The 11,317-nt window shown below is 43.8% G+C and overlaps 1 protein-coding gene across 1 annotated transcript in view; it reads left to right on the forward strand.

The window, feature by feature from the left end:
• SGCD (sarcoglycan, delta (35kDa dystrophin-associated glycoprotein)) overlaps positions 1 to 11,317 on the forward strand; it is a gene marked incomplete at its 5' end in the record, with an annotated part of 74,866 nt that overhangs the window by 29,168 nt on the left and 34,381 nt on the right. Inside the window, one exon of the mRNA XM_010153057.1 lies at positions 11,042 to 11,114. Within this exon, the coding sequence (XP_010151359.1) occupies positions 11,042 to 11,114 (73 nt within the window). The remainder of the gene's footprint in view (positions 1 to 11,041; positions 11,115 to 11,317) is intronic.

Genomic DNA, 11,317 nt, shown 5'->3' on the forward strand with positions numbered 1-11,317 from the left:
TCCCTACCCCTCAAATGGCACTGTGGTGCTGCTCGTGGGGTAGTACATGGGGTGAAATACCTGAGCTGAGCCTGCAAACCTTCCCCGCACTCGCCAGTGCCACGGTCAGCAGTGCGCTTGGGCAGACACCGCACAGATGCCAGCGCATGCCTTGCGGGATGTCCCCCCCCAGCTCATAAACACGTATGGTCCGCGTGAGGGGAGATGCCTGAGCTGCTCCTAATTGCCTTCGTGTCGGTCCAGACGTCATACAGCGGTTCCCATTCCCCCTCCTCTCTCCCCCAGAAATGAAACGTGTTCAGACCATCTGAAAAAGAGTGCGTAAGAAATATTCTTTGGGTAAGGGAGCATTAAAAAGTAACTTTGATATATACTAATTACCAATTTCATTTAATAGCATATTGAACATTATAGCATTTATAAACAAAAGGCAATCATAAAGCATTATTCTGATTGTTAATTAGCTCTATTTATTCTCCAGATTAGGTTTAAATATGCCCTCTAGATGCCACTTGATACTAATTAACCGAGTTACATTATTATCTCTATAGAAAAGCATTTTTAATTAAATCTAAAGCAATTTAAATTAGCATGAGTTTTTACAGAAATTAAACTCTGGTCAGATGCTTAATTTAGCCTTATGAGACAACATCTGATGACATGCCAGTGTCAGTTCTCCCAAGGGCCTTGACGTCCTTTTTGGAGATTATTTTTTGAAGTTTGTTTTCAGGGAAACTTGCCAGTGTACTCTGGTGTTTAATATTTATGATGGATTTATAAATTTTTTTTTTAGGGCTAAATATTGATGGGAATCCACATGCGTTGCCGTGAGCTGAGATAAAAACAGAAGAGACGCGTTCCTGCAGCTTACAGGCTTTTGTGGGGTGGAGGGAGGGTTGTGTGGGAGGTGGGATTGCACGGGCTGGATGCTGTCCCGTTACACATCAGCCACGCTTTTTAACCACTCTTAGGATTACCATTTTGCTTTGCAAGAAGAATAGGATTGATCATAAAACCGCAAGGTCCCTTTTCTGTAATAGAAGAATACAGGGATTGCTCCCACTCTGGGTCCCTGGAAAACGTGCCTTTCACTTCGGCATTTCGACTACCATAGTATAAGCTCTTCTTCTTCCCACCAGCAGACCCTAACTAAAGTAGTTGTGTTTGGAGTGGGGTAGGATGCTTTTCATCTCCCTGCATAAAGACCGCAGGAGCTTCTCAGCAAGAGACCTGCGACCTACCCGCCATGCCCTGCAGTCCTCCCCGGCACCATGGCTGGCAGAACCGTACCTTGGATCTCGCCAGCCCCTTGAAATAATTAGCCGGTAGCTCTGGTTTTACTGTGTAGCTTTTTTCCACTGTAGCGTATTCCCCCGGGTGATGAACGGTGTGGGGCACACAGATGCTGGCCGCAGGTCAGACTTTCAGAAGCCTGAGTTTGGGAGCATGTTTTGTTCTACTTGCTCTGCAGGTGCCTGGGCATACACCTGAAAAGAGGAGTCAGCAGTTGAAATGTTACTGCAAATTTATTAATAAGTTTGATCCAATTAGTTTCAAGGCACATTTCTAGCATTTTATTTATGGGAGCTATGTATTATGGACTTTACAGGCTTTAGTCAAGGAACACTGACAAAATCAACACAGCCCAAGCTGATAGTCAGTGAGATCACTGCATGATTGTCTCGTGGAAAGCTCTTTTCAGTGGGAGGTTTTGGGTTGGGGTTTTCTGTTAGGGGCAGAGGGAGTAACCTGCTCTCTATTTGCAGAATGCAGACTGCTGGGTTTCGTTACCCATTGAAGGAATAAAAAAAAGCATGTGCGGTGTCCTTCACTCTGGAGAACAGGAGAACACGTTTGAATGTGAATGTGGTGAACTACTACGTCTGTGTAAGCTGGTCCAGCTGTCTCTAAGGCATCACATCTACAAACATTTTCAGGGAACCTTGTATTAGCTTGACCTGGGAGGCTGACTGCAATGACAGCCCGGGTAAAGGACTGCTGACCTTTCCTCAATATTAGAATTTTATTAGCTTCTTGGCATGTCCTTTCTAGCTTGTGTTTGCTGCAATATTTACAGCAGAGTACCTTTAATGAGTGCAAGAGTAATTATATTTCATGAACATAATCCACAAAGCTATCTGACTGCTATCAGTCATCTTAGAGGATGGTGTAAGGTAGAAATTTAACAACTTCCGGGAATTACCACCCATTTTTGCTGCATGCACCCTTTTTCAGAAGCGTTTATTTGTGGGTCAGGACACGCATGGTTGCCCTTTACCGCAGCCATTATGATTTGAAAATGGCATGTTGCTCATTTGTTTGTGGCAGAGGGAACAACTTTCGTAGCCAAGTGTTGAAATCAGGCCTGATTCAGAGAGGAGACAGAGCTTTCTGGCCTCATTGTTGAGTCCTGCAACTTTACGCTTGAGGATAAATGCTAAGCTTGAATCTTTGCGCATTTTGTATGTTTTTCTGAAAAACGTGTCCTTACGACAGGTCTGTAAGTAGCTTTTTCAGAGGAGAAATGGTGCTCTCAGAATTACTTCTTAGCAAATTGAAACATTTTCCTACTGTGATCCTTTTCCTTTACAAAGGCAGCAGAGAGGAAGTTGCCTCTAACTCAGAGGTGGCTCCAAGGCGCTGCCGTGGTACCGTGCTGGGTACATCACTGCGCTTCTGGGAGCAAAGGCTGCGCCATCAGCCTGGGCTCAGAGGCCATTCCCAGTTCATCCAGTTGCCAATGAGCTTGCTCAGGCTGCTTCGAAGGTGCCTGGAGGTAGCAGTTGCTCCAGAGCTCTCTTCCATGCTCTCCGCACGAGACTGGAGCGTGCCACAGCTGCGCCGCGCACAGGGCTTGGACAGGCATTAGACCTTTTCCTGAAGATACATGAACTTCCTCAGGAAGCAGCTATGAATATTCAGTACGCGCTGCCTATAGGTAATTAAGCAGGAATACTAATGCAGCCCTGGAGCAGTTGCCACTAGTTATTGGTGCTGTGGAAAAAGGGACAGAGAATAAAATGAGGGAAGTTGGGAAGCATGCTAACAAATGAAGATACCAGGCTTTAGCACTGGCACTAGCAAGTCTGCAAACAGCCTCCGCTGTCTGTAGCATTCAGTCATGGCAATGGAGTTTCATCAAATTTCTTTGCGCTCGTTGCAGAGCTGTAGTGCAAGAAATAAAATACGTTTAGCAAAATTAAGGAGCAGCGGGGGGAAAAAGAATGTTTCCTCTCAGTGATTAAAGCCGCAAGGAAATTCTGGTTTGCTCTCAGTTAGGAATTGCATGATTGCCGTATCAACATCGAAGTCAGGTGTGAAAAAGTGCTTTAATCCATAATCAGCAATGACAAAGAGTTAAAAAACTACATATGGTAAAAAAAAAAAAAAAAAAGGTTGAATTACATGAAGTTGTTTTCCTCAGAGGCTGGGGTGCGATTTCAGGATGCTTTCTTCCAAATAAAGTTTTTTCACATTGTATAAGGGAAGAAATTAAAATGACCAGATCTTGAGCAAACATACAATTATTGAATGAATCCTTCTGATTGCTTTGCTGCCTTGAGGGCAGTAGGTGTAGACACTGTTGTCCATTCCTTTTAATGCTGAATTCAAATAACATGTTTTTTTTAATTTTTTTGCAAAGTCCACTCACCCAGATTGTAAACCTGGCTTTTGTTGGACGGAACAATGTGTGTCGTGAGGGAGATGTACTGAGAAGTTTTCCTTGTGTCTGCTTTTGCTTCAGAACACATTCAGGCAAAAAAGGATGCATTTATGTAAAGTGTGTAGGCTTCTAGTCCAGGCTGAAGTGTACGTTCAGATTGGGTGACATTAATCTAATCCTGTTTAGGAAAAAGACGAATCATCCACCATCGGATTCATATTCTCACAAGGATTATGAAAGAAACATACTGTACGCTTCCCAAACCTTGAAATCAAGTCTAAAAGTGTGGCAGATTTATATTTTATTTCCTGAGTGTCTTCCACAGCCTTTACAACCTGATCTGTTTGAAGCTCCCATAATACTCTCCTTGATAATATTCCACTGTGTATTCCTACTTCAGGTGCCCTCCGGAGTTTCTTTGCAACTTTGCACGAGAATGCCAAGAGGAGGTTCAAAGGAAGGCAGTGATGACATTGCTATTGTTGAGATAAGAAAAAGTGTTGAAGGACCCCAAAACTAGACAAGAAGGAAATACTTAGAGGTCAGCATAAGTTGTAGCAGCCTTTCTTCGTATGTCTTTTCTTGGTTTGGAAGCAAGCCCTTCTGTTCTTTTCTGTTACTCCCTTTATAGTTCTCATTCACCCACTGAAGCTGGGTTGTTCATCAGCCTGTGCCTGCAGACCCATACATCACTAGTGACCCACATGCTCATCTTAGTGCTTGCGGCTCATCTGTTTGTTTACAGTTTCTTAGCTTAAAACCAGGCTTCATTTATTTCTTGGGACTCTGAGTCAGATCTAAGTGCTTCTCCTCCAGCCAGCAGTGGAGCTGGCAGTGCTGGAGTCACAAGGAGTTCTGCCTGGCCAAACGCAACCACAGCCCAGTGCCTCAGGGCTGACTCTCTCCTCATGTGCATGCAGTGCCAAGACCATCTAAAAGATTCTAAAAATATTACATTACAGTTTTATTATGAATGCCTTTGTTGATGCTGCACATGATTTCATTGCATAGATTGCCCTTAAAAGACCAACTCCCCAACACTTTGACAACGAAGGTAGGCAGACAGACAGACAGACCTTTGCAATGAACTGTTTATAGTATCCGAGAAAGAAACATGAATGAAGCTTTATGGCTTTTGTTCAGTGCACTGGCGTAACCTAGCCAGGCTGTTATTGCTGGGCCCGGAACTGGAGCTCTTATTGATTTCAGATTTGATGGGATTCAAGGGGAGCAACAGCAATTACTATGTTGATCCATTTAAAAACATAAATTAAGGATGAATAAGGCTTTTAAAGCTAGGAATTGAAAGAAGCGGGACACAAATCATTTCTACCTATATGGTATTGGATTTACTTCCTGGATGTCTGTTTGCACAGACACCTTTCTGAGACTGTCACACATCACCCTGATGAGACATACAAAGGAGAGAACCTGGTCAGACGGATGTTTTCATGAGCAAATTGCTGAATGTGTCCTGACCAATAATAGCGGGAATAGAGGCAGTTTATAGAGATCACCAGCATGCTATGCATTGCCTCTTGACTTCAGCTAGAGAAAAGTCACAGCAAATCCTGCTCCTTCTTCCCTCATTTGCACAGTACTACATTAAGGCAGAGTGCTAAAGAGAAGCTACACTTCATCCAACTTAGAATACACAGAGTGGGAAAAAAATGTGTTGTCTAGAAAGAAGAGAAAAAGGAAATTGGGGAATAGCTAACCAGGTGCATCTGCACCTGAGTGGAAACCTGATTTCTCTCCTTCACATTCTGTTCACCCCCAAGTGCTGTTCAGCTGATTGCCACCTATCCTTCACAGCAGGAGCGTCAGTCATTAGTATAAAAATACCTCTTGTCGCATTGCATTTCAGCTCTTCTTCTCTCCCTTCCAGCTGATAGCAGTCAGCTATCAACTTGCCTAGAGCAAGTTTTGTGCAGAGGGAGGAGTGGTGGGGTGTTAGCAATCTCCCAGTCTTTTCTCACAAAGCTCATGACATTGATCAACCAACTCCACATGTGGATGGAGAGAGCTAAGGCTTCAAAAGGCACTCTTCAGAGGGCGCATACAGAACATGATGCTTCTGCTTTGTTTCAATGTGAAATTGGGATTAAAAACTGCCTTGTTTTATGCTATGTCTTGGATTCATGGCATAGAGCAAGATGATTGCTAAAAGCCCAGCCTACTGGCTCTTTTTGTTCCTTCTCTGTTGGAAACAGTGAGGGCAGATTGCTGTGCCAGGCATGTGCTCTGCAGCAAGAAGGGACAGTGTTTTCCAGTGCAAGAGCTGGAACTGTTCAGAAGATGCAACAGACCAGTAGTGTTAAGGGCACCTGTGGTGGGTGCGGAATGGGAAGAAGGATGTGAGAGGAGGTCCAGAAACTGGATGTTGCCCAAGCAATTCACTTGCAGTAGTCCAAACTGCAACCAGGTTTGTCTCCTGGATGTGGCAGTAGACTTCTAAGAAACCAGTAGTGCCAGAGAAAATATAAGCTTGTATTTGGCAGACCTGTTCTCATGCAGACTTTCTTCTTGTGCTGGTTTTGGTTGGGATAGGGTCACTGCTTTTCACAGTAGCTGGTATGAGGCTGTGTTTTGGATTTGTGCTGAGAAGAATGTTGATAACACACTGATGTTTCAGTTGTTGCTAAGCAATGTTTACGTTAAGCCAAGGACGACTTCTGTTTCTCCTACTGCCCCTGATTTCCCAGCTTCTTGCAGAGAAGCTGGGAAGGGACACAGCAAAAGGAATATATTTCATGCCATAAGAAGTGAGGGAGTTGACCGGGAGTCTAGCTCTCGGGCCTCTCAGGCTCTAGCTCACACTCGCTCTGGCTCTCACTGCTCAGGGCTTGGCTGAGTGTCAGTTAGCAGGTAGTGAGCGATTGTATCTTTTTTTTTGGGGGGGGGAGTTCTATTTTTTCATTATGTAGTAGTAGTATTTTCATTATGTAGTAGTAGTAGTAGTAATATTATTAACACTTCCCGTATTATTAATATTGTTCATATTATTAGTATCAATATTTTATTTCATTAATTTTCAATTCCTAAACTGTTCTTACATACACCCACAAGTTTTCTTACCTTTTACCCTGGTTCACTTCCCCCATCTCAATGGGGCTGGGGGGAGGACAGCAAGTGGCTGTGTGCTGCTTAGTTTTTATCTAGGGTTAAACCCCGACACTACCGAGTCTCAAATGAAAGAAGGGAAACAAACAAAACAATATTCCCAAACCCTGAAGTTGAGCTGAAAATGTTCCCTTGCCATAGGACTCTTGAGTTTTGTTCTTGCATTAAGTGAGAACCTGTAAGAGTCTTTCGGGTTTGTGCCCCCCATACCTTATGCCCGAGAAGGGCAAAAAAAACCCTCACTCTTTCAGAGAACTTTTATGGTCATTCACAACACTTGAGGTAGATCCTGTCATATGCTTTATAATTTCCTGACTGATTGTGTGGAATTAAGTTATTGGGCAGAGAACCAGCTAATGGAAAAACATTGATGAAATCATTTTTGAGGGACATTAAATGTAACTTAAAATAAAGCTGAAATGGCTTTATGGATTTTTCAGTCAAACAGTTTATGGACATTTCTCGGTGCTAAATTACACAGTGTCAGAATAGGGAATCAGAAGGTTTGGCTGTTAATAGAAGTCACTCTGATAGCATACTGTGAAAAAAAAAAATTATTACCTAGGGATGTATAGTATAGTATGTTTAAATTTGGCCTTATCCCACTGCCATGAATCTTGACTAGCACATGCTCTTATCCAAGGATGATCCCATCCTGGAAGGATCAAACACAGAGAAGAAATTACTTACTACGTACCATGGGTGCTTCATCTGGGAAAGCTGGGCGGGGAGCAATGTCGGTGCAGTGCTGTGCTCCTCTTGGCAGGCCTCTGCAATCCCAATTATCCTTGGACCTTTCTGGCCTTCTGGTTCTGTGAATCCAAACCCTAACCCTAATAGCTGCTGGCCGTGGTTCCTGGCCCTGACCCACGCGCCGTTCCAGCTGTGAAAGCTGGGGAAGGAGCAAAGTTGGTGGAGTGCCATGCTCCTCTTAGCAGGCCTTTGCAATCCCAAATATCCATGGACCTGAGGGCTTTCTGGTTCTACAGACCCTAACCCTAATAGCTGCCAGCCAAGGTTCCGGGCCCCGGCCTCCGAGCCGTTCTTGCCATGAAAGCTGGGGAGGAAGCTTTCAGTGTGGTTTGATCTCTCCAGGCCGGTTGTTTCCATCGGGAGGCACTTTGGGGTTCGCCAGTTCCCCAGGCACAGACTGAGTCTCTGCCGCGTAGAAGAGAGAAAGCTGCTGGGACTGGACATATTTGAGATTTATAGTATTTCCAGTAGGATAAAAAGAGGAGGGTGCTTATTTCCTTTTTTTTACAGTCCAGGGCAGAACAAGCGTGCAGTGAAATCAGGCAGCAGGTTGAAACCAAAGGAAGATCTTCAGCGTAGTTAGTTTTTCTGTGAGAATGCTGCTACAGAAACAGGGCTACTTATAATTAGGTGAGGTGAGGAAAGCTTATCAGTGGGTCTCCAGTGACTGGATGACACAGCCAGCTCAAGGAGTCCCTCAGCTGCTGGCAGCCAGAGTCAGAGAGATGTCTCAGTCCTGGTTCCTAGACATCCCCTCGTGGCTGGTGTCCTACTCAGTGACAGGGACAGGTCGTCCATTGGGAGATACTGTGTTCTTAAAACGGAATTATAAAAAATGGTATTGTCAAGGCAGAAAGCCTTAGCAAGGCAGGTAGCGTTCACTCGTAATTCATATAAGAAGGAGAGAAACACAAGGATTTGCAAATCTCATTCCTGTTCCCAGTGCATAAGAGGCTTTTCCATGGATCTGGGAATAAAAAAGACTGGAAAAGAGGTTTTAAGAACTGTGTGTAGTGAAAGGAAAACAAGGATATGGAGGAAAGGAGTAGCAGGCTTTTTTATTTTCAGCCTTCCTGAAATGACTGCGTCGGCATCTTCTCTGGCTTTGTTTCCGAAGCTGCTTCTGGCATTTAAATTAAATACTGAAAGTCTGGAAAACCCCAAGTCATTAGAAATATGCTAAAGTTTCTTCTTATTCTACAGGCATTTCTGTTTATGTGTAGATTGTTATTTTGGGCTTTGCATAACTGAACTAGCTGACTTAAAGTGTGTTAAAATGAACTGGAACTACCAACATAAGTCACCACTGAAGCCGTATGGGTGGAGAAGGTACAAGAATATCTGTGTGCACCTCTCCAGCTGCACTTCCTCATCTTCCTCCCCTCGAAAATCATTATTTTGTTATGCACATATGTGCAGGCAGTGTCTTTTGCAAAGTGAAGAGCAATTGTGTGGATAAGCAGAGGCTTAAATCATTTGGAAACTGTTGAGAGAGGACAGATCTGGTAATAATAACCTTCATGGCTGACAAGTTACAGCTGCTTTTGACAACTTGTAACCATGAAGGCTTATAGTAAAGTTAAGAGTTAAATATCTGTATTGTGCCATAGGATCAATTTCAATTCCTAGGTATAAAGCTTCAGACTTCAGACTGCTTTTATCGTCTTTGAGATTACTTTGTTTTTCTCTAGGTTAAAAAGGAGTGGTTTTGGTTTTTTTTAATAACTGTTAGAGTGCTTATTTTCATTCTGATTTTTTTCTTTAACACAGTGGGACAGCTCAGTTAATTTATTTCAGTTTAAAGGAAGTGTAGTCTTACTGAAGCCACAGATGTTTCTCACTTAGAGCAGAAGTTACTGAAGGATGTTGTATTAACGTGTTTTGCATCGTCTCGGAACATTTTTTACTCGGAGGGGTGACTTCCAGATCTCACGTAGGTGACAACTACAATAGCACGTGTTAAGAGAGATGGCAGACAGCGTACGTAAAAGGTCCAGTCCGATAGCTTTATCAAAGGGAAAATTAAGGAAATAAAGAAATGCCACTGGTGCTGTTTGCTGCTGACACTGAAATCGCTGTGATGACTACATACAATGAATGACTAATTGTTTACAGTGTGTCTGAACACAAGACCACAGGTCTAAATTTAAGAATACTGGTCGTATTTCCTCACTGGGTAGGCAGCTATATATTAGAGAACGTGCACGTTATCTTCTAGTGCACTGCTGTGTGTAAAGCAGTGCCAGTTAGTGCCAGTTCTTAGCTGTGTTTTAATTGGAAGTTTCAATGGGAGTGACAGTGTGATGTTCTGCAGCACAAAGCATCAGTGACAGCACTTGGGGACACCTGTGTCCCAACTTTTAAAAGTGGAATGCATTCGGAAAAGAGCAGTGAGAAGTCCAGAAAATCTGCTTCACAGTGAATGATTCATAAAGTCAAAACTTTTCAGAGAATCAGAGAAGGGTGGGGTGGTTGGGTCACCATCAGTAACTGTCTACAGCAGATGGAGAGTCTGCTCATGCAAGGAGGATTGGCTGGCCTGTGAGGACATGAGAAGGTTTAGTGGTGGAAAGCTGAACTGAGACCAATTCAGATAAGAGGCACATTTTAAAATTAGAACAATTAGTGGAAAGGTTTACCAGAGGATGGCTTGGGCTGCCTTTGGCTTAAAACAATGTTCCGGGGAGAGGACATCTTTCCAGAGAGACACAGCATGGCTCGGTCACATAATATGGACCCGTTGCAGGGATGGCTGGGTGGCGTGGCTCAACCTGGGCTCTGCAAGTGGCCACAGAAGGGGAGTGCAGGAAATTTAGGAAAGCTGTTCATATTACCTAGTAGTTTACAGGTCACGATCTAAAAACTGTCAGCAAATGGAGATAATGCCTTCCCCACTGTCTCTAAGAGAAGGCAGAAATGAGCAGAATTAAAATGACTTCTGGGTCACGAATCAAACTGGTGGCCAGGCTGGGATTGGAGCACAATCTGCTGCCTGCTTGTTCTGCATTTCATCAGATGCACATCTCCCTCCTTTTCCCCAGGCAGAAGCACAGTCTGACCTGAGAGATTTTGCAGTGATTGAGCCAAAATTTGGTTTTCTCCTTTGAGTATCCGTCATAGCCTAGCAAAAGGAATAATGGCATTGACGTGCATCCAGGTTCATTAATGAAGGACTTAGCTGAATTAGATGTCTGGTTACCAAGGAGGTAACTATTCCAATCTCCCTGCATCAGCTGGGTTGGCAAACTTCCCACAGTCAGGGTGCAAGCAGCTGCTTTTACAGCCAGAAGTGCAGTTTATAGGCAAATCCCAGTTGCAATCAAGGCAACCAATTCCAGATGATCAAGGTCTGGCTTTTCCTGGGGCAGAAGGGCTGTGTGTAAGACAGAAATGGGGTCAGGCAACGGGTTAAATTGCACCTAGGTATGATTTGACAATCACTCCCCTGATAAGAGCTTATAATGTTTACATTTTGTCTTCTGTTTTGTTTTGTGATTTCAGGAGCAGAAGGCACAGTGTTCCCTAAATCTATAGAAACTCCCAATGTCAGGGCAGACCCCTTCAAGGAACTAAGGTAAACTTTGCAATATGGTTTAACGGTAACTCAGTGGCACCTTGTTGGATTTGTGCATACTGCTGGGTATCACTTCTGCTTTTGCAAAAGAGCTTGGGGGTTCGCTTTGGAAGGCGTCACCCAGGGGATGCCATGAAAGAGAAGGGACCTGCCATGTTCACATGTAATATGGCTGAGCTAAAGGCAATCATGGGTCAAGAGAG

The sequence above is a fragment of the Eurypyga helias genome, unplaced genomic scaffold, assembly GCF_000690775.1.
Source record: "Eurypyga helias isolate BGI_N326 unplaced genomic scaffold, ASM69077v1 scaffold6856, whole genome shotgun sequence".
Taxonomy (NCBI): domain Eukaryota; kingdom Metazoa; phylum Chordata; class Aves; order Eurypygiformes; family Eurypygidae; genus Eurypyga; species Eurypyga helias.